At 34.2% G+C, this 19,514-nt stretch overlaps 1 protein-coding gene across 1 annotated transcript; it reads right to left on the bottom strand.

Moving 5' to 3' along the window:
- Positions 1–168: 168 nt before the first annotated feature.
- Positions 169–18,390, bottom strand: LOC117328180 (T-box transcription factor TBX18-like). Its single transcript, XM_033885594.1, has 9 exons — positions 18,345–18,390; positions 16,889–17,074; positions 8,462–8,564; positions 7,480–7,596; positions 6,658–6,814; positions 4,835–4,984; positions 4,075–4,139; positions 3,567–3,682; positions 169–990 (listed from the first exon to the last, which is right to left on the bottom strand). Exons 2-9 carry the CDS (start codon positions 17,052–17,054, stop codon positions 731–733), a joined length of 1,134 nt encoding a protein of 377 aa, XP_033741485.1. The 5' UTR covers positions 17,055–17,074; positions 18,345–18,390; the 3' UTR covers positions 169–730.
- Positions 18,391–19,514: the final 1,124 nt, after the last annotated feature.

The raw sequence follows: 19,514 nt of genomic DNA, 5'->3' as shown, positions 1-19,514 counted from the left end.
TGTCGGTAACGCGGGAATTATGAATTTTTTAAATATGATCTGTCAAAGGAAAAAAATTCAAATCGTTGGAAATGTAAATACATGTGTATAAGCATTGAACTGTTTTTGTATGGTATTTATGATCTATTTGAACGACAGAGCTTTGCAAGCAAACAAATCATAATGCGCTAGCGCGCATTATGTTGTTTGCTTGCAAAGCTCTGTCGTTCAAATAGATCATAAATACCATACAAAAACAGTTCAATGCTTAAGTAATTACCAAGTAACACAATAGTTAACTACATGTAATTACCAGGATTACATAACATGACCCTCGTTTCACAGACGTTCCTTATTTAAGGAAAATTCACATTAAAAAAAACAATAGGAAAGCACCACTTTAAATATTTTCCCTTTTCTAATGTTTTCTAATGGACAAACTGAAGTTAATGATTTAACGTTCACGAAACTTAGGCCAAGCTAGTTATATACGACGTCATAACCAGGTTAGTTCAAATGATGTTAGTAAAGTTCAGGACCACTTCGTAACACGTTCAGGTTCATCACCAGGGTAGTAACCATGGTCATAAGGAATGACGATAGCATATTAATAAACACCAGGGCAGTGATGTAGCACATTAGTACGTATCTCACGATCGTACCTAAACAACGGTAGTGTGGCATGTACAATGGCTTGTCATAAGTACAATGCGCCATGTAGTTGGATGTGTTGGGTGATCATCAGACACAATCAAGACACACATGACTTCCACTGATCCAGGTGAGTTAACATATGTCGATGACACATACATGACTCGTCTGTTTGATGACAAATAAAAGTATCTGATGAGTACATGTCAGGAGCCTCGACCTTGATATTATAACCTGGCAACGTCAAAGATGAATCCATGTTGATTACGGGTGTTGGCCGCGGTATATATGATGTGTAGGGGTAGAGACCATGGATGGAACTCGTACATTCTCCCTCGGACTTAGTAGTGTACGTCTCGTCTAAAATGGACAAATATGAGTGAAGAAATGGCTATAATGAGATGACAGCATTCTCTGGTTGATCAACAAATGATACTATAGATGACATGAATTACTGAGATAATGGAGTGATTTTTGTTTCAACATAAAAGGGTAAACACATCGACACATGTAATTTGAAATTGACGAGGAGAGCCTACTGAATCCAGTGTGAGTAGTCAGATGCAAAATTATTCCTGAAATAATGGAGAGAATGACAAAAGGCAAAACCGGAAGTTCAAGACGCAGCAAGAAATCGGCTTCCCAGATGGTATCCAACTCGGACCAAGGACGCTTGGATCACAGGGCCACGTCACTATCGTATCGTTTTGTAAACACTTGATATGTCTGTTTACCCTACGACTCATAACGTATTGTAGGTTATGAGTAAACAGACATATCAAGTGTTTACGATACGATAATGACGTGGTCCTGTGCTTGGATGGAGGAACAGTATACCTGCAAGATATGCTCTAAAAAAGGTCATAGAGATCGATGCCACAACCATTTCTGCATTAGATGCCTGGATTCTGATTCAAATAAATATGAAATTTTATCAAAATCAGATATGATGTGGTTTTGTCCTCCACGCAGAGTGATCGTCGAAACAAATATTCTAACGGGCAGACAAATAGAAGAAAAGAGGTATAAAAACATAAAATGTAAGGAGTGGAGAAGAACTTGAAATCGGAGACTCACAAACATCTACCAGAGAAGAAATAGTTTCTGAAATTAAAGAAAGGAAATCTTATTTTTGCCTTGGCCATGTGGAGTTCCGACCTGGACGACATAAATGAGAGGAGCTGACCTTGAGCTGACCTTATGCGAGAATAACTATTGATCGATACAGGCCTACATTTGTTTACTAAATTTTTGATCATGATGCTTTATAATACCTTCACTAGAACACTGAAGATAGTAAATGACAACAATAAAAGGTATACGATAGGAGTTGTGTCCCTTGTGTTACCTTATTCTTATATTACCATTAGTTGGACTGATTTCAATATGTTGGTGAACAACATTGTCTCATAAACAATAGTGTTTGGCAAATTGACGTATTTCGCATTGAATCTTTCTTTCTACAATTAATACCATAAAATATAACATAAAACACACACATGGATTTTCTATGGGATTAATCTAACATACTGAACATATATACGGATTTACTATGATGATTAATATCTAATACTGAACATATATACGGATTTACTATGATGATTAATATCTAATACTGAACATATATACATGGATTTACTATGAAGATTAATCTCTAATACTGAACATATACATGGATTTACTATGAGGATTAATCTCTCATACGGAACATATATATGGATTTACTACATGGATTAATGTCTCATACTGAACATATATATGGATTTACTACATGGATTAATGTCTCATACGGAAAAAAATATATATGGATTTACTACATGGATTAATCTCTTATACTGAACATATACAAGGATTTACTACATGGATTAATCTCTAATACTGAACATATAAATGTATTTACTACATGGATTAATCTCTAATACTGAACATATAAATGTATTTACTACATGGATTAATCTCTAATACTGAACATTACATGGATTTACTATGAGGATAAATATTGCACATTTAAAGGGGAGAGCAGATTCATGGGAATTAAAAAAGAAATGAAAATGTTTACTCTAGACCGTGTTTAAATGATTCCAAGTGAGACATACTCTGGAATTCCCTGTGAACATGGAGAGTTAACATGGGTGATTGGACTGGCTTTGTCCCTAATATTCCATCATATATTTCAAATGTATGACAAGCCAAGTTGTCATTTATTCACGGAGCAACGTTGATCCAGGAGTTTACCAAATTATATAAGATTAATATATAATATGAATTATATAATAATATCGTATAAAAGATATAAGATATCTTTTATGAAATATCTTATTTATGATATCATATATCTTATAAACATATAATATATCTCAAATAATATATAAGATATCTTATATAATTTGGTAAAATACTGGATCAACATTGTTCCGCGAATAAATGACAACTTGACAAAAAGATACGGTAGATTGAAGGTCTGTAAGACATTAGCGGACAGACAATATCTAATGATCACAGAGATGGATCTACAGGGCGATTCGGGGGACTTTTCGGATGGAGACCACGACTCCGAATTCCAATTAAAATGAGTGTATATCTTGTGTGTTCAATAGGACGGCGAAGTTAGATTTTGGTGATATATTGGGAACAAGGATCCCCTTGTGCTGCGTCGAGAGACAATTCACTGGTACCTGCCAATATATAATCTACCCAAGCTCCCGACGCTATTTTGTTCCAGATTGAATGACGCTTCCTAGGTAATGAAATAGTTGTTTTTGTCTATCGATCACTTAAATGTCATCTGGTTTAGGATTAGTTAGTTTTAAAGTGCTAAAATAAAAGAACTATATGCTAATTGTTATCGAGTACAAATGCTCATGAAAAGATGATAAAACATGTACCGTATGGTAAATAGTTTACACTGTGTATTTTTGTATTAATAAGTGTATTACCTCTCTCGTGAGCACTTCGTTTCAGCATTCTCCGCCCCAACAAGGAATTCATGTCAAACGAACCCGAACCGTCCACCTGTAGACCGTAGGATTCCATCATAGCTTCTAATGAACTTCTGGAATGGATGAAATGGTCTGTGAGGTAACGATTAAGTGTGGCTATACTTCTATGGTTGTCAGAACAATCGTGTACCGTTATAGGGTATGGACGGACTAGAACTGTGTCACCTATCTATAATGGATCAGAATTCACTATACATGTCCAGGATGAAATATGGCTCTTCTACTTATCAATATATCAAAGAAATACACGAATTTACTTTAGACTTGTTGTCGTTTATTACTTCTGTATGGCATTCATAAGGCTATGGATGACAACGAAACACCGCTAAATGTATCAATTATCGGGACCTTTCGTGTACTACATCACTATTATCACAAGATATGTGATCGAAAATATCTATTCTCTAAATTATTCAGAAGACAAGTATATGTATACAATACCAACCTATTTTTACCGGCTTCACGAAATCCTTTAGCGAATGGGTTTCTTGCAATCTTGAGCCTGGTTATCTGTAAGAATTATGATCACGCGATCCTTTATGTAATTTCCTGTTTCATGTTAACAGATTTTTACGTGATATGACATTGATAGTTTGGTAACTTCAATTTGATTTCCTGTTTTGTTTTCAGATTTTTTTCATGATAACATTGATAGGTTGGTAATTTCAATGTAATTTCCTGTTCCATTTTTCAGATAAAGTCATGCATACTTAATATGGTATAAGCGCTAATAAAAATAAAATATTGCATCACTGTAATCTGAGGGCTATCAGGAAAAAAGTAGCGCTGTGAGTACAAAGAGATAGCCGATAGTAGAAGGGCTCTTCAAATTTACACTGGGCTATTACTGCCGACATCTGTCTAACGCCTATCTACATTTATCTTTGTAGTGATAGCGCGGAATTCAGTTGTCCTTTTCGTAATTTCTATCTCGTGTATTTTTGTATTGATAAAAGCATAAAATTGATAATAAAAATAATGCTTACTCGCCATCAGGGACCAGGTTCAACATTGTAAACCTTATAACAATAATTATGCTTTCCCACCAAGAACTATGAAGTGAGAACATTAAAACAACAATCTGTTAGGAAGCCATGCACGTATCTACCTTCTCTTTAACGCCTTATAACCATAATATGTAGAACACTTATGACTCGATGTACTCATCTCTTTAATGTAGAACACTAATGAATCGATGTACTCACCTCTTGGTTTTGGTAAGCTGTTACTGCTATAAACGATGTTTGTGGAAAGATGGCCACGAAATGTTTCCCATTCGGGTCGTCTGTTTGATCCATAAGCACACTCTCCACATGTATTCGTGGAATAAATTTTTGCATTGACACTAAAGATATCTGAAAGAAAGAAATTGACACTGAGGATATATGAAGGAAAGAAATTGACAATAAGGATATACGAAGGAAAGAAATTGACACTGGGGATATATGAAGGAAGGAAATTGACAATAAGGATATATGAAGGAAAGACATTGACACCAATGATTTCTGAAGAAAAAGAAATTGACACAAAGAATATCTGAAGGGGAAACATTACAATAAGAGCATCCGATGGAAAGAAATTGACACTAAGGATATCCAAAGGAAATATTACGACACTAAGGATACCCGAAGGAGACATCACGACACTAAGGATACCCAAAGGAGACATCACGACACTAGGGATACCCGAAGGAGACATCACGACACTAGGGATACGTGAAGGAAACATCACGACACTAGGGATACGTGAAGGATACATCACGACACTAGGGATACGTGAAGGAAACATCACGACACTAGGGATACGTGAAGGAGACATCACGACACTAGGGATACCCGAAGGAGACATCACGACACTAGGGATACCCGAAGGAGACATCACGACACTAGGGATACGTGAAGGAAACATCACGACACAAGGGATACGTGAAGGATACATCACGACACTAGGGATACGTGAAGGAGACATCACGACACTAGGGATACGTGAAGGAGACATCACGACACTAGGGATACGTGAAGGAAACATCACGACACAAGGGATACGTGAAGGATACATCACGACACTAGGGATACGTGAAGGAGACATCACGACACTAGGGATACGTGAAGGATACATCACGACACTAGGGATACGTGAAGGAATCATCACGACACTAGGGATACCCGAAGGAGACATCACGACACTAGGGATACGTGAAGGAAACATCACGACACTAGGGATACGTGAAGGAGACACCACGACACTAGGGATACGTGAAGGAATCATCACGACACTAGGGATACGTGAAGGAATCATCACGACACTAGGGATACCCGAAGGAGACATCACGACACTAGGGATACGTGAAGGAAACATCACGACACTAGGGATACGTGAAGGAGACATCACGACACTAGGGATACGTGAAGGAATCATCACGACACTAGGGATACGTGAAGGAGACATCACGACACTAGGGATACGTGAAGGAGACATCACGACACTAGGGATACGTGAAGGAAACATCACGACACTAGGGATACGTGAAGGAATCATCACGACACTAGGGATACGTGAAGGAGACATCACGACACTAGGGATACGTGAAGGAGACATCACGACACTAGGGATACGTGGAGGAGACATCACGACACTAGGGATACGTGAAGGAATAGAAATCGATACGTATGGTTCCCTAAGGAAATGAATTGACATTGAAGATTCCTGGAGGAAAAAAAAACACGATGCAATCGTCGCTTCTCAATTGATTTGAACCATAAGTGACATTCCACGCAGTTAGTCAATTAATTGGTGATCATCTCCAACTAAATCTTATTATATTGTCCTGAAATACTTTCCCGATATTTCACGCAGATTCACGATGATGTCCTTGTACATACATATTGCCCCTTTCTGTAGGAGTTTGATAATTGACAATACCCCCCGTCTTTTAGCACATAGCTCTCCTTGACATTATGTTGGTAATTAAAAAAATGTATAGATTATACAAAATGATATTGGACGTTGCTTGGCATACATAATGTACCTGCCCCGCTCTCGTTTTATCACTGTTAGTCAGCTTGATACGTTCGAAAGAGACGACCTGTGACGTCAGATGAGAAGCTTCTAATGGAGAGTCGGGATGATGATGGACTTGATTCGGGACCATCGTCTCCCCGGAACCTGATACCATCCACTTTGAACTGAAAGTCACAAGGAATGCGTGGTTTGATGGCGGTTATTACATAGAGAAGTTGGATGATTCTTCTACCACTAATACTATAATGGTATTACCCTCACTAAAAGCCCAAGTGTAAATATAATCTTAATGTCAGAAAGTAATTATAATTATAATTAATATTGAACACCTATTAATGCTAATTACTAGTGTACCTTTTGTACAAATGTCTAAGTAAATTACCCGTGACAAACCTGTCTGAGCAGATTACCTGTGATACACCGGTCTGAGCAGATTACCTGTGATACACCTGTCTAAAAATATTACCGGTGATATACCTGTCTGAACAAATTACCTGTGATATACCTGTCTGACTGAGCAGATAGCACATGATACATGTCTTACCAAGCAGATTAACCTGTGGTATACCTGTCTAAACAGATTACTTGTGATATTCCTGTCTGTCTGAGCGGATGACCTGTGATACACCCTTCTAACTGAGCGGGTTACGTGTGAGATACCTGTCTAAACAGATGGTCTGTGATATACCTGTCTGAACAAATTACCTGTGATATATCTGTTTGAACAGACTACCTGTGATATACCTGTCTGACAGAGCGGATTACCTGTGATATATCTGTCTGACAGAGCGGATTACCTGTGGTATACCTGTCTGACTGATCAGCTTACCTGTGGTATACGTATCTGTACTTGTGTTTATCCTGTTGCTGAAAATCTAGATACACTTTGTACCGTTTGTTAGATTCTAGACCTTGAATTCTAACTCGGATGGCGGGAAACATTCGTCTGTATTAAGGAAAAAAGTAACAAATAAAACGATAAATACGGAGGAGAAACATTCGTCTGTATTAGGAAAAAAGTAACAAATAAAACGATAAAAACGGAAGAGAAACATTCGTCTGTATTAAGGAAAAAAGTAACAAATAAAACGATAAAAACGGAAGAGAAACATTCGTCTGTATTAAGGAAAAAAGTAACAAATAAAACGATAAATACGGAAGAGAAACATTCGTCTGTATTAAGGAAAAAAGTAACAAATAAAACGATAAATACGGAAGAGAAACATTCGTCTGAATTCAAGGAAAAAAGTAACAAATAAAACGATAAAAACGGAAGGGAAACATTCGTCTGAATTTAAGGGAAAAAGTAACAAATAAAACGATAAATACGGAAGGGAAACATTCGTCTGTATTAAGGAAAAAAGTAACAAATAAAACGATAAATACGGAAGAGAAACATTCGTCTGTATTAAGGAAAAAAGTAACAAATAAAACGATAAAAACGGAAGAGAAACATTTAGTTTCCTCGGATTATTAATCATATGAAAACGTAACAATTCTTTTTGTGATACGTTTTGCTCAACATCAAAGTATAGAGTGACATTATCAATGACGTGTATAACATTATAGAGGCTCGTGTGTCAGTGGTGACTTACATACAGAGGCTCTAGTGTCAGTGGTGACTTACCTGCCTGTTTTTGTGATGATCATCTCTGTCCCTAGTGGTGACTTACCTGCCTGTTTTTGTGATGATCATCTCTGTCCCTAGTGGTGACTTACCTGCCTGTTTTTGTGATGATCATCTCTGTCCCTAGTGGTGACTTACCTGCCTGTTTTTGTGATGATCATCTCTGTCCCTAGTGGTGACTTACCTGCCTGTTTTTGTGATGATCATCTCTGTCCCTAGGTTGTGGAAGGCGTGCCACAGGTCACTGTGACACAGTTCTACACTGATCTCACCTCTACCCGACAATTCTGTGGACGAAAGATTTGCGAAAACATATGTAGATGTATGTTTATAATTATAATGTATTTCAAATGGTAACATACCTCACGTATCGGGCTACTGTAACCCAAGAAGAAAAATCTATTGAGTGTGGTTTTTGGAGACTCTAAACTTGTCAATCTATCTTAAAAGATATGTTTTTGAAAATACACACCATAACATTTATTTCCCTATCTGTTACAATGTCATGCCCCAATTTAAACTGTAGAAACACCTTGTTACAAGAGATGTTTTCCTCAGAAAAAGCAAAGGATGATATAATGCTTAAGTGTAGCGTATTACATGATACATCTACATACGATAAAGGCAAAGATTATAAGACTCTATCATATGTGGTCATGTAGGATAGGGATATTCCACCCGAGGGGTCACAAAATGTGGTAAAACCCGAGGCTCCGCCGAGGGTTTTACCACATTTTGTGACCCAGAGGGTGAAATATCCCTATCCTACATGAACCACATATGATTGAGTATTTTTCTCTCATTCCCCAACCTAAAATATGCAAAATAGGCACTATCTGTCGATAGCTTTCTCAGATAGACGCCATTTTTTCTCAATCCAAACTTTTTTTCTACTGCATATAATAAAAAAAGAACAGCGCCAATCGATTTACCATACCCCATATATGCAAACACTGTTTGCTGTTCTAAAAACGAAGGAAACCATTCATTTCCACAGTCTAACGTTGTTTCAGCAGCCCTGTCATTGCAAGCGAAGCCAAATCACTTAATGTCGGCCAAGCTAGTGTGTCCTTTCGCGTGAAAATATAGTTCCATGTTTTATTAATAAAAAACAATAAAACAACGTGTTTTTTTACATAATTTATATCATAAATAAAAAAAATTATTATCTGATTACATATCTTAATTCAATGTATTGTTGAAATGTTTAAATCATGGAGAGATTTAAAGTACCGGCGACCTACTTTTGTATCATTGCGCGCGCGTGGCTATCCTACACCAGAAGCGAGGAAATACACACACAGCAAGCATGGGTGTATTTACCTGGAAAGACCAGTATGATACCGATAGGGATGAGAGAAAAAATGTGCCGATGATGAATTCGAGTGGGGAAATTTTCGAAGAGCCATGCCCATTGGAACAAATTATGCCCATATCTTGATCGACTTGTCCCCAGTCCTTCAGTTCCACCTGAGGTATATTGATGATGTGTTGTCTATAGTAGATCTAATATTATAGACGAGGACACCACAGACATTCACATCGCACTTGATCTTTACCGTAATGTAACCTACATGGACATATGACTTCAATTTTTATATCGTAGAATTCCATTTCTAGATAGTTATATCCCTGTTTCCCCAATTAACAGTCTTTATATATCACAGGTGATATTCCTTTATCACCATTTCTGTGACAGATGTAAACAGCTGACAGGAGCAAAACCCGTTGTAACTGAACAGGACCCTATGAAAGATATATGGTAGACATCGTCATTAAACTTGTGCAGTGTGAACGTGTTTTGCGCTCCTTGGTATCCCTAATAAGATTATCTTGATTCTCATTTCACTAACGTGATATCGTGTTGTACACTGCGGGTGTTGTCGATGAAGCGGAAGACACTCATTTCTATAGGACACTCGTCTCATTTCCATAGGACACACATTTTTATAGGACACTCGTATCATTTCTATAGGACACTCGTCTGATTTTTATAGGACACTCGTCTCATTTTTATAGGACACTCGTCTCATTTCTATAGGACACTCGTCTGATTTCTATAGGACACTCGTCTCATTTCTATAGGACACTCGTCTCATTTCTATAGGACACTCGTCTCATTTTTATAGGACACTCGTCTCATTTTTATAGGACACTCGTCTCATTTTTATAGGACACTCGTCTCATTTTTATAGGACACACATTTTTATAGGACACTCGTCTCATTTTTATAGGACACTCGTCTCATTTTTATAGGACACACATTTTTATAGGACACTCGTCTCATTTTTATAGGACACTCGTCTCATTTTATAGGACACTCGTCTAATTTTTATAGGACACTCGTCTCATTTTTATAGGACACTCGTCTCATTTCTATAGGACACTCGTCTCATTTCTATAGGACACTCGTCTCATTTTTATAGGACACTCGTCTCATTTCTATAGGACACTCGTCTGATTTTTATAGGACACTCGTCTCATTTTTATAGGACACTCGTCTAATTTTTATAGGACACTCGTCTCATTTCTAAAGGACACTCGTCTGATTTTTATAGGACACTCGTCTCATTTTTATAGGACACTCGTCTGAATTTTATAGGACACTCGTCTGACTTTTAAAGGACACTCGTCTGCTTTTTATAGGACACTCGTTTCATTTCTATAGGACACTCGTCTGATTTCTATAGGACACTCGTCTCATTTTTATAGGACACTCGTCTCATTTTTATAGGACACTCGTCTCATTTTTATAGGACACACATTTTTATAGGACACTCGTCTAATTTTTATAGGACACTGGTATTTATAGAACACTAATTTTTATAGGGAACTTATTTTTATAGAACACTCGTTTTTATATGACATTCATTTTTATAGGACATTAGTTTTTATAGGACACTCATTTTTATCGCGTTTGAATTAATGACAATTTCGTGTACACGTCTCTATGCTGTTGAGTAATTAAATGCAACTTCTGGGATTATTGGGGCAACGACAATGTGCTAGCGTCCTAACAATAGAAAACACTGTTGTATATCAATGTATAGGTATAATATTTCACAGGTTGGTGTTTTTGTTTATTTTCCATGATAACTAGGCCATACAGATAAAGTTATCTCGTATGTAGGTCAATCTGATTATTAAAGATTGTGCAATGTAATCATCATGTACATATCAGTTTCACTATACTTCACAATACACTAACGATATTACGTACCTATATGAACCGGTTTTACACACTCGTAATTATATAACTGGTTTGATGGATGAAATAAAACTTGAGACCGTATTTTGTTTTTCAAGCATCTTAATTTAAATTGATGTGAAAAAGACTTAAAACCATTAATATTCACATATTTGCTCTTTTCTATAGTTCTGTTCTTACTTTCAAAAATGATAATAATGGTAATTATAGTTAGATACGAATTTATGAATGACGAGTGCGCATGTCCGTATCAGGCTACAATCGCGTGATCCCCCGGAAACGCTTATCTCGTGTGAAGATGCCCATGCTTATCTCGTGTGAAGATGCCTATTCTTATCTGGTGACGATTGTCCATTGTCGTACGATTGAATGACAGTTCTCACAGGAAAACAAACAGATAACGCAAGAATAATGAGTGAAAAATTACACGTGATAATCTCTTGTTTTGATATAGAATCAGCCTTAGACTGTTGTGTAAGAGCATGTTCAGCTTGTTCATACCCCTATATATTTAATGTAAGGTGACAACAGAGCTGTGGCGAAAGAGTGCGGGATTCTGATCACTGGACTGATAGCCAGCAGTAGATAACAGTAGATAACCGTAGTGGTCATTGGTCAAGAGGGCCAACGGACAGAACATGGACACGCGTACATCACATTTGTACTGGTCGGCCTCTGTATTATTGAGAGTAATTGTGAGTTAATGCGGTTTAGGTATACACATGTTGACAAAATGACACTGAAAAACTATTTCATCGACATTGTTCAGCTAATTTTTTTTTACTTCACTTTCATCGTGTCGGGGTGAAGCGATCAAATATTATGGCAAGCAGCCAAGTTGTCATTTATTCACGGAGCAACGTTGATCTAGGAATTTTCCAAATCATATAAGATATATTTCATAAAAGATATAAGATATCTCATATGATATATAAACTATCTCATAAAAGATATGATATCTTATAAAAAAAAGAGGTATCTTTTATATCTTTTAAGATATCTTATATATTATATCATATATCTTACATATTATATCAGATATCTTATAAAGAAAATTATATCAGATCTCTTATATAATTCGTTTATAAGATATCTTATAAAGAACAAGATTTGAATATGAAGATAAGGAATCCTCCTCCACTCGATGACGTAATCGAGAAAATCTGATCGGAACACATGCCAGAAGCTGACTGAAACTTCATACAATGGTTTGATACAGATTTAAAATTGTCACTTTCATGATAGGTTATCATTTTATTCAGTTGTTTGCGGCTGCCGCCGTCTCAGCCACTCTTTTAGCCATACCTCTGGCCTTCCAACAAAAAACAGAAATGACCTTACAGGTCATTTTCGGACTTTCATTTTTTGCCGGTCTCGCGAGAGTCTCGTTCTTTATAAGATATCTCATACCTTTTCTTTACACGATATCTTATATCTTTAATGAGATATCTTATATAATAATATATAAGATATCTCGTAAAGAAAAGTTTATAATATATCTTATACAATATATAAAATATCGTATATATTATATAAGATATCTTATTTAATATAAATGATATCTTATATATTATATGAGATATCTTATATATTATATGAGATATCTTATATATTATATGAGATATCTTATAAAGGAAAGGTTATGAGATGATATCTTATTTTTTATGAGATATCTTATATATTACATTATATAGCTCATAAACTTTAAATAAGACATGTTATAAACATATAAGAAATCTTATAAACATATCTTACATAATTTGGTAAAATACTGGATCAACATTGCTCCACGAAAAATGACAACTTGGCCTACCATAAAATCTGTTAATATATTGGTTTTTTTTAATTATCTTTAATTTTTAAATAAATCTCTGCGTTACTACGAGTCATTGATACTAATTTGACCTTGTTCTAGTTTAAATGTCCTTGGTATAAGATTTATGATCAGTATAAACGACAGATACAAGCCTATTAAGCTTCTTTGTTTATACTACGTTTCAAGAAGATTTTTTTCTTCAGATTTTGAATTTTAACATATACATCCATTAATCAAAATCTCATAAAAAATTCATTGTCCTCAGCATGATGTCTTTTTCATGGTCGTGTTAACATTGTAATACTTGTATCTCGGTTTATGATACATCCTATCCCTATCTATACCCCACTGTAATATACTGATATACGTACAGTACATACATCAAAGAGGTATTTGTTTACTCGTTAGCGGGTACCTATCCTCTCCGTAGATCAATCTGATAGCAATATCTAGTGTTTCATCAGTCAATATAGATATTCGTTATGATTACAGATCATGACACAGGCCATGGGAATATCACATTCACATGGAAATCACATATCGTCCTCAACTTCATATCACAACTTATTATACTATACCTACAGTATCGAAATGACTATCGGATCAAATGATACGAGAATGCAGAGGAAACATTTGTAGTGGGAAATTCAATCTTCTCTCATATTTCATATTCTTCATATCTCTAAACAATAAATCCACTAAATTGTACTGGTATTAATTTTTTTTTTTCAATATTTAATAATACCAGTTACTATAACTTCTATAAAGACACATATTTCAGCTTTCATACGGTACTTTATCTAATTCATATACAAAAAAAATGTTTCCGTTTTTCATACAGTATTTAAACTACAGAAACATTGTATTGTATAGTAATATTTGCGGATATTGAATTTCACTAAATTCGCTGTCATTAGATACAGCACGAAAATAAAAGCCAAACGAATATTTATATATAAAAAATGAGCTAACACATTTACTAATATCTACAAGGTGCTAAATTAAATACGAACTGGGTCTGTCTAGGATAACCGCGAAATATAGGCCCCGTGGAATTCAGTACCCTCGAACTTAATATAAGAGGATAAGTGACCCATTTTTACATTTGTTAGGCCCATTTTTATGCTGTTAGAACCATTTTTACATTTGTTAGACCAAGTTCTATATTAGTTAGAACCATTTTTTCATTTGTTACACCAATTTTGACACTTGTTAAACCTATTTTCACATTTGTTACACCAATTTTGACACTTGTTAAACCCATTTTTTTATTTGTTACACCAATTTTGACACTTGTTAAACCCATTTTTTTATTTGTTACACCAATTTTGACACTTGTTAAACCCATTTTTACATTTGTTAGACCCATTTTTATATCTGTTAGAACCATTTTTACATTTGTTAGACCCATAGATCCATTTTATGTCTGTAACACCTATTTGTATAATAAACTCATATTTGCAAGACCCATTTTTTCATTTGTGAAACCTATTTTTTACACTTGCTAGACCCATTTTCACATTTGTTACACCAATTTTGACACTTGTTAAACCCATTTTTACATTTCCTGACTTCCCTCCTGGATTTCACATGTATTGTCCTTAACATCAATGACAAGGCATTACAGGACAAAATAACTGTATTATGTCTCTATCATACATCTATCACACCATTTTGTTAACTATCTATCATGCCATTTTGTCATATATCTATCACACCTTGTTATATAGCTATCAACATTTTGTTATATATCAATCACAACATTTTGTTATATATCAATCACAACATTTTGTTATATATCTATCACACAATTTTGTTATATATCTATCACACCATTTTGTTATATATCTATCACACCATTTTGTTATATATATGTATCACACCTTGTTATATATCTATCACACAATTTTGTTATATATCTATCACACCATTTTGTTATATATCTATCACACCATTTTGTTATATATATGTATCACACCTTGTTATATATCTATCACACCATTTTGTTAAATATCTATCATACCATTTTGTTTTATATCTCTATCACACCTTTTTTTGTAATATATCTGTCACACCTTAATTATTACATATCTATCACAGCATCTTGTAAGATATATATCACACAATTTTGTTATGTCTATCAAATAATTTTGTTATATTTTTTTTTGTATATATCAATCACAACAATTTTGTTATATATCAATCACAACATTTTGTTATATATCTATCACACCATTTTGTTACATATCTATCACACCATTTTGTTACATATCTATCACACATTTTGTTATATATCTATCACACCATTTGTTATATATCTATCACAACATTTTGTTATATACCTATCACACCATTTTGTTATATATCTATCACATCATTTTGTTATATATCTATCAAAACATTTTGTTATATATCTATCACACCATTTTGTTATATACCTATCACACCATTTTGTTATATATCTATCACATCATTTTGTTATATATCTATCACATCATTTTGTTATATATTTATCAAAACATTTTGTTATATATCTATCAACATTTTGTTATAAATCTTTCATACCATTTTTTTATATATCTATCACACCATTTTGTTATATATCAATCACACCATTTTGTTATATATCTATCACACCATTTTGTTATATACCTATCACACCATTTTGTTATATATCTATCACACCATTTTGTTATATATCTATCACACCATTTTGTTATATATCTATCACAACATTTTTTTTATATATCTATCAAAACATTTTGTTATATATCTATCAACATTTTGTTACATATATATCACAATATTTTGTTATATATCTATCACACCATTTTGTTATATATCTATCACAACATTTTGTTATATATCTTTCACAACATTTTGTTATATATCTATCACACCATTTTGTTTTATATCTATCACATCATTTTGTTATATATCTATCACACAATTTAGTTTTATATCTATCACAACATTTTGTTATATATCTATCACAACATTTTGTTATATATCTATCACAACATTTTGTTATATATCTATCACACAATGTTGTTATATATCTATCACAACATTTTGTTATATATCTATCACAACATTTTGTTATATATCTATCACAACATTTTGTTATTTATCTATCACACAATTTAGTTTTATATCTATCACAACATTTTGTTATATATCTATCACACCATTTTTTTTATATATCTATCACAGCATCTTTTAAGATCTATATCATAACATATTGTTATATATCAATCACACCATTTTGTTATATATCTATCACGCCATTTTGTTATATATCTATCAAAACATTTTGTTATATATCTATCACAACAATTTGTTATATGTCTATCACACAATGTTGTTAGATATCTATCACATTGCTATTATTTCTTATGTATATGTATATTTCTATTGAAGACATTAATTATCACTCGAGGAGTTTCGAAAATTAGAAACCAGTTCGATATGACGACAAAAATGTTTATACATTAAAGCAGCTTCATTATTGAATAATTGTACATTGTACATTTACTCAGTTACCACCATTAGAATATAACAAATGATTCCGTTAAAGAGAGCCTTACCATGAGCTGTCAGTCTGGCCGGGTGAATACACTGTATGCCGCCACTGGACGAAAGACATATGTTCCTCACCGTGTCTCCTGTAACTATTTCCTCTTCTGTCCTGTCTGTGGTTTTTAGGCCTAGTAAATTTTCTATCTGAAACGCTTCTGCATTTGGGCTCAGCATTTTTACATAGGGTCGTTTTCCTAGGATAACAATTGAAATCTGATGACAAAATCCATCTTTTCAATCATATCAATAATAAAGGTTTAGATGTAGTCCAAATCCATATTTCTAATTGGCGTTATTTTGTTATTTTGAAAATCTATTTGTGTTTTAACAATCCTGCAAAAAATCATGTTGAGCCATGCAGTCAAGACTGATATTTAATTGTTATTTAAGATAATAACAGGGAATAATAATTATCACAATGTTTAAAATATTTATTTTTTCTCCTTGGAATATCGACAATGAATGTTGCAAAAAGAAAAAAGAAAAAAAAGAAAAACAATACAAAAAACAAAACAAAAAACCCAGCAAGATAAAAAAGATTTACAACCTTTTTCTTTTTTCTTCTTTTTTCAGCCTATATATATTGATGTATAACAATAAACAGCCAATTGATATAGCTATAGTACCAAGTATATAGATTAGGAGCATTATAAATTCTAGTCTGGACGGATTATTAAAGTTCATTAAAGATATTTATTTATTTAATTAATTTATATAAAAGAATTAAAGCAAAGTATTCACAAAATAAATCAAGAACCAGTCTTGTCAAAGCTCTTAACATTAATCAATTTACATTTTAATTATAAAGATAGTGTTAAGAATAAATTAACAGTAGCATTCCACTACATAGCGGAACCATAAGCAGGTCTGGAAGCCTTTCAATCTAATGAAATATTTAATGAAATATCGTTACTATATCAGGTAACATAAAATATAAACTATGAGTAAACTTGCCAAAGTCTAAGAGTATAAGTAGTTCCTCAAATAAAATTACCTGTACATTAAAATGGTCAAATGGTCCTTGGAGTTTTAAGTAATTGATCAAAGTACATTACCAGTCCATTATAATTGTCAAGTGGTCCTTATAGAATTAGTAATTCACCAAAGACTTTAAAAGTCCATTAAAATGGCCAAATTGTCCTTGGATAATAAGTAACTCGTCAAAGGACGTTACCACTTCATTGTAATTATCAAATAACATGCAACATAAATCAATGAATTTAATTATCCAATTGTTTGACCTAAGAGTATTACTATCATCATATGTACAATAAGGAACTACAACTGGCGAAGTATGTGGGACTCACAAATAACATTAAAACAGACATATCCTGGAGTATGTATTCCTCCAAACAAAATGTAATATAATCTAGAAAAATATGAGGACCTTGATGCATGACAGGTAGCAACTTTAAATGATATAAAATAAAATGAATATTGCTTAATTATGATGTATATGATTACCGTAGGATAAGTCCGCCTGATGCACCCAGCTGCTCCAATCTCGGGTAGTGTGCTGGCTGGTTATCGGGCAGCAGCTCTCTTATCAAACGTGTATAGTGTGATTACAATAATAGAGGTGTTGTTTTAGCCAGAAGTACTTGAACATGTTGGGCCCTATTTGACCTGAGAAGGCCAGACAGTAATGATAGGACTCCCAACCGGGCGCTATTTCATCACCCGCTTCACAGATAACACGATCCCTTATACTACAATATATCCGCTATTCATATTTTATTTCTAATTCAAGTTATACATTTATGGAATACGAGTTAAACTCTAATGACGCAGATTATATTGAAGGGCCATGCAAAGTCATTCAATTCCATCAATAGATATATCGGCAATATCGTATTTAAATAACAAAACACATTGACCATATGCATATCGATCGGATGTACCCTGTAGAACTTGAAATAGAGGAACTCGAGTCATCAACCTCTTTACTTGCAACGTAATTCATATTGTTAAGTAAAGATTGGATTGGGATTTCAACATGTCATTTCTTATACACGTGTGGTACTGATAGCTTGATGACAAGAGGAACGTTTAGTCCTCTTGTTGAGTACGGTACCTTACATAAGCGCTGGAACAAGGAAACAAAATCATAACTCTACTTCTAATGAAAACAAGAACAAAATACATAAGGGAAAGTAAGTCATCTTCTGCTTTATTGACGACATCACTGTGTTTGAAACTATGTCAATTCAAGGTAATGTCATGTCGTCGAATCGTGGAAGTTACAACGGAGACAATCCATGGAAACTTTCGCTTTAACAGCCGACATCCATCTTTGAAATCGTTACATCAGGAACAAGCACTTAAATATCGAATTAACAGTGACAGTTGAGCACCATTGGACGCAAAAACAGGTAGGCTAGTATCTTGACACGGATAAATTACTACATGGAAATCGAAATCGCCATGCCCATCCTACTGTTTAGTGGTAAGTTGTCTCTGTTCATAACGTGATGGAGGAGTCTGTAGTGTCCTGGATTTTATTTAGGGTACATCCGATCGACTGAGCCAATACGTTGTTTGGTAAAGAAAAAATACCATCATACACTAGACGTGAAAAAGAAATATTTGAAATGTCTTTATTCCTGTTCTGATAACCTCTTCGATGAAATCTGC

The sequence above is a fragment of the Pecten maximus genome, chromosome 5 (genome assembly GCF_902652985.1).
Source record: "Pecten maximus chromosome 5, xPecMax1.1, whole genome shotgun sequence".
NCBI classification, from domain to species: domain Eukaryota; kingdom Metazoa; phylum Mollusca; class Bivalvia; order Pectinida; family Pectinidae; genus Pecten; species Pecten maximus.
Note: the sequence above shows the minus strand (reverse complement) of the source record. Positions and strands in the feature narration are given on the sequence as shown.

What these genes read in the sequence shown, in the direction of transcription:
- LOC117328180 (XM_033885594.1), bottom strand. Translation starts at nt 17,054, where the DNA reads ATGCTGAGCCCAAATGCAGAAGCGTTTCAGATAGAAAATTTACTAGGC. An exon ending in GGCCAGACTGACAGCTCATG is followed by an intron (nt 8,565 to 16,888) that starts GTAAGGCTCTCT and finishes TTTCGTCCACAG; the next exon opens with AATTGTCGGGTAGAGGTGAG. An exon ending in ATAAAACGAGAGCGGGGCAG is followed by an intron (nt 4,985 to 6,657) that starts GTACATTATGTA and finishes TCTTTCTTTCAG; the next exon opens with ATATCTTTAGTGTCAATGCA.